The sequence below is a fragment of the Echinops telfairi genome, unplaced genomic scaffold (genome assembly GCF_000313985.2).
Source record: "Echinops telfairi isolate 266 unplaced genomic scaffold, ASM31398v2 ScPeMD7_7459;HRSCAF=8497, whole genome shotgun sequence".
NCBI classification, from domain to species: domain Eukaryota; kingdom Metazoa; phylum Chordata; class Mammalia; order Afrosoricida; family Tenrecidae; genus Echinops; species Echinops telfairi.
The window spans coordinates 5,478,273-5,479,607 of record NW_022111359.1 but is presented as its reverse complement, the minus strand read 5'-3'; the positions used below and the strand labels follow the sequence as shown (position 1 = coordinate 5,479,607).

Here is a 1,335-nt window from a genome sequence, read left to right as displayed (position 1 = left end):
CCCCGGCAAGGCAGCACTGCTGCTACTAGCCAGCCCTGCGCCTCTCCAGACCCCAAGACCCTGTGGTCACACAGGTGGTGAGGCACCCTCTCTCCAGGTGCTTAGGGTGCTCCTGGTCACCGCGGCGCAGAGAAGGCCCTCAGGCCTGCAGTGCAGGTGTTGAGAGCAGGGCATAGATGAACTACACGAGCCTAAATCAACCCAAGCCGGTGCCTCGGCTCAGGAGTCACCTGCGAGCTGGAGGACAGAGCAGGGCCGTCTTGACTCCAGGGACCGGCTGTGGGAACCGGCAACCTTCCAGTTAACAACCTAGCACCGCCACACCAACAGACGCGTGGGAACCATTTGCCCAAAGGACTTGCAGCTCAAACGCCACAAGAACCCCGAGACCAGAAGCAGATGGTGCCCGGCTATCACTCACTGCCGATTCGCCATCGAGGGTCCTGGGACAGAGCCGGAGAAAAATAAAGACCCGAATGCACGCGCCTCTAAGACCAGACTCCAGGTCTCTGAACCCACTCCTGGTCCTCAAGGTCATAAACAAAAAAAAGCCAGGGCAAGAAGGCGGGAAGCAAGGGCAAAAAGAAATGGGGAACCTAGGGAGGGGGAAGCGGAGAGTGCTGGCTCCCTGGAAGGGTGGGTGGGGAGCAGGGGAGATTCTGGCCAGTGTCACAAAGCGAGGTCCTCATATGCAGCAGTTACACCCTGGGCGGGGTGCCTGGGTTGTGGGACAGATTTGGTGGAGGGAGGGAGGGAGAGAGGGAGGGGCCCACACATCTTGCTCTCTTCTTCAGTCCCCCGGGGCACAGCAAGAGGGAGCCAGTGACCTTCCAGCTCGGGACCTGGAACCTCAGGCTCCACCCAGCTCCACCACGGGCTGAGGTTCTATAAAGAAAACTTAACACCTCACTGGCAGGCACCCACACGCCACACCACAGCGTGCCGAGTCACGAGTCCACGTGGTTTGAGCACCGCTGCCTGGGCCAGGAGACCAGTTCCAGAATGTTCTGCCAGCACTAGACACGTCGGGCAGCGTCTGAAGCACCGCGGCATACTTGGCAAACTGCGGAGAGCAAACCGGTCCTAAAGGAATTTAGCATCGCCGCCCACAGAGCTACAGGCACGTAACTGCAGTCAATTCCAAAGCCTGTGGTCCCCAAGTGCCCCATAGGGCCTCTGGGCCGCGGGCATCCAGGCAACAGCAATGGGTTTGCTCTGGTCAATCACTACAGGAGCAAAGCACCACGTCTTTCTCCCGCAACTACTAGCCTTGCCCTTAGGACCTCACTAGTCACCATTCCGCCCTTTACACCCCGGGCCTGCTGACCCCTGGCT

General features: G+C 59.7%; 1 protein-coding gene across 1 annotated transcript in view; it reads right to left on the bottom strand.

Moving 5' to 3' along the window:
- Window positions 1–1,335, bottom strand: part of UHRF1 (ubiquitin like with PHD and ring finger domains 1) — a 26,426-nt gene that overhangs the window by 20,916 nt on the left and 4,175 nt on the right. The window contains exon 2 of the mRNA XM_013007649.2: window positions 993–1,063. Within this exon, the coding sequence (XP_012863103.1) occupies window positions 993–1,063 (71 nt within the window). The remainder of the gene's footprint in view (window positions 1–992; window positions 1,064–1,335) is intronic.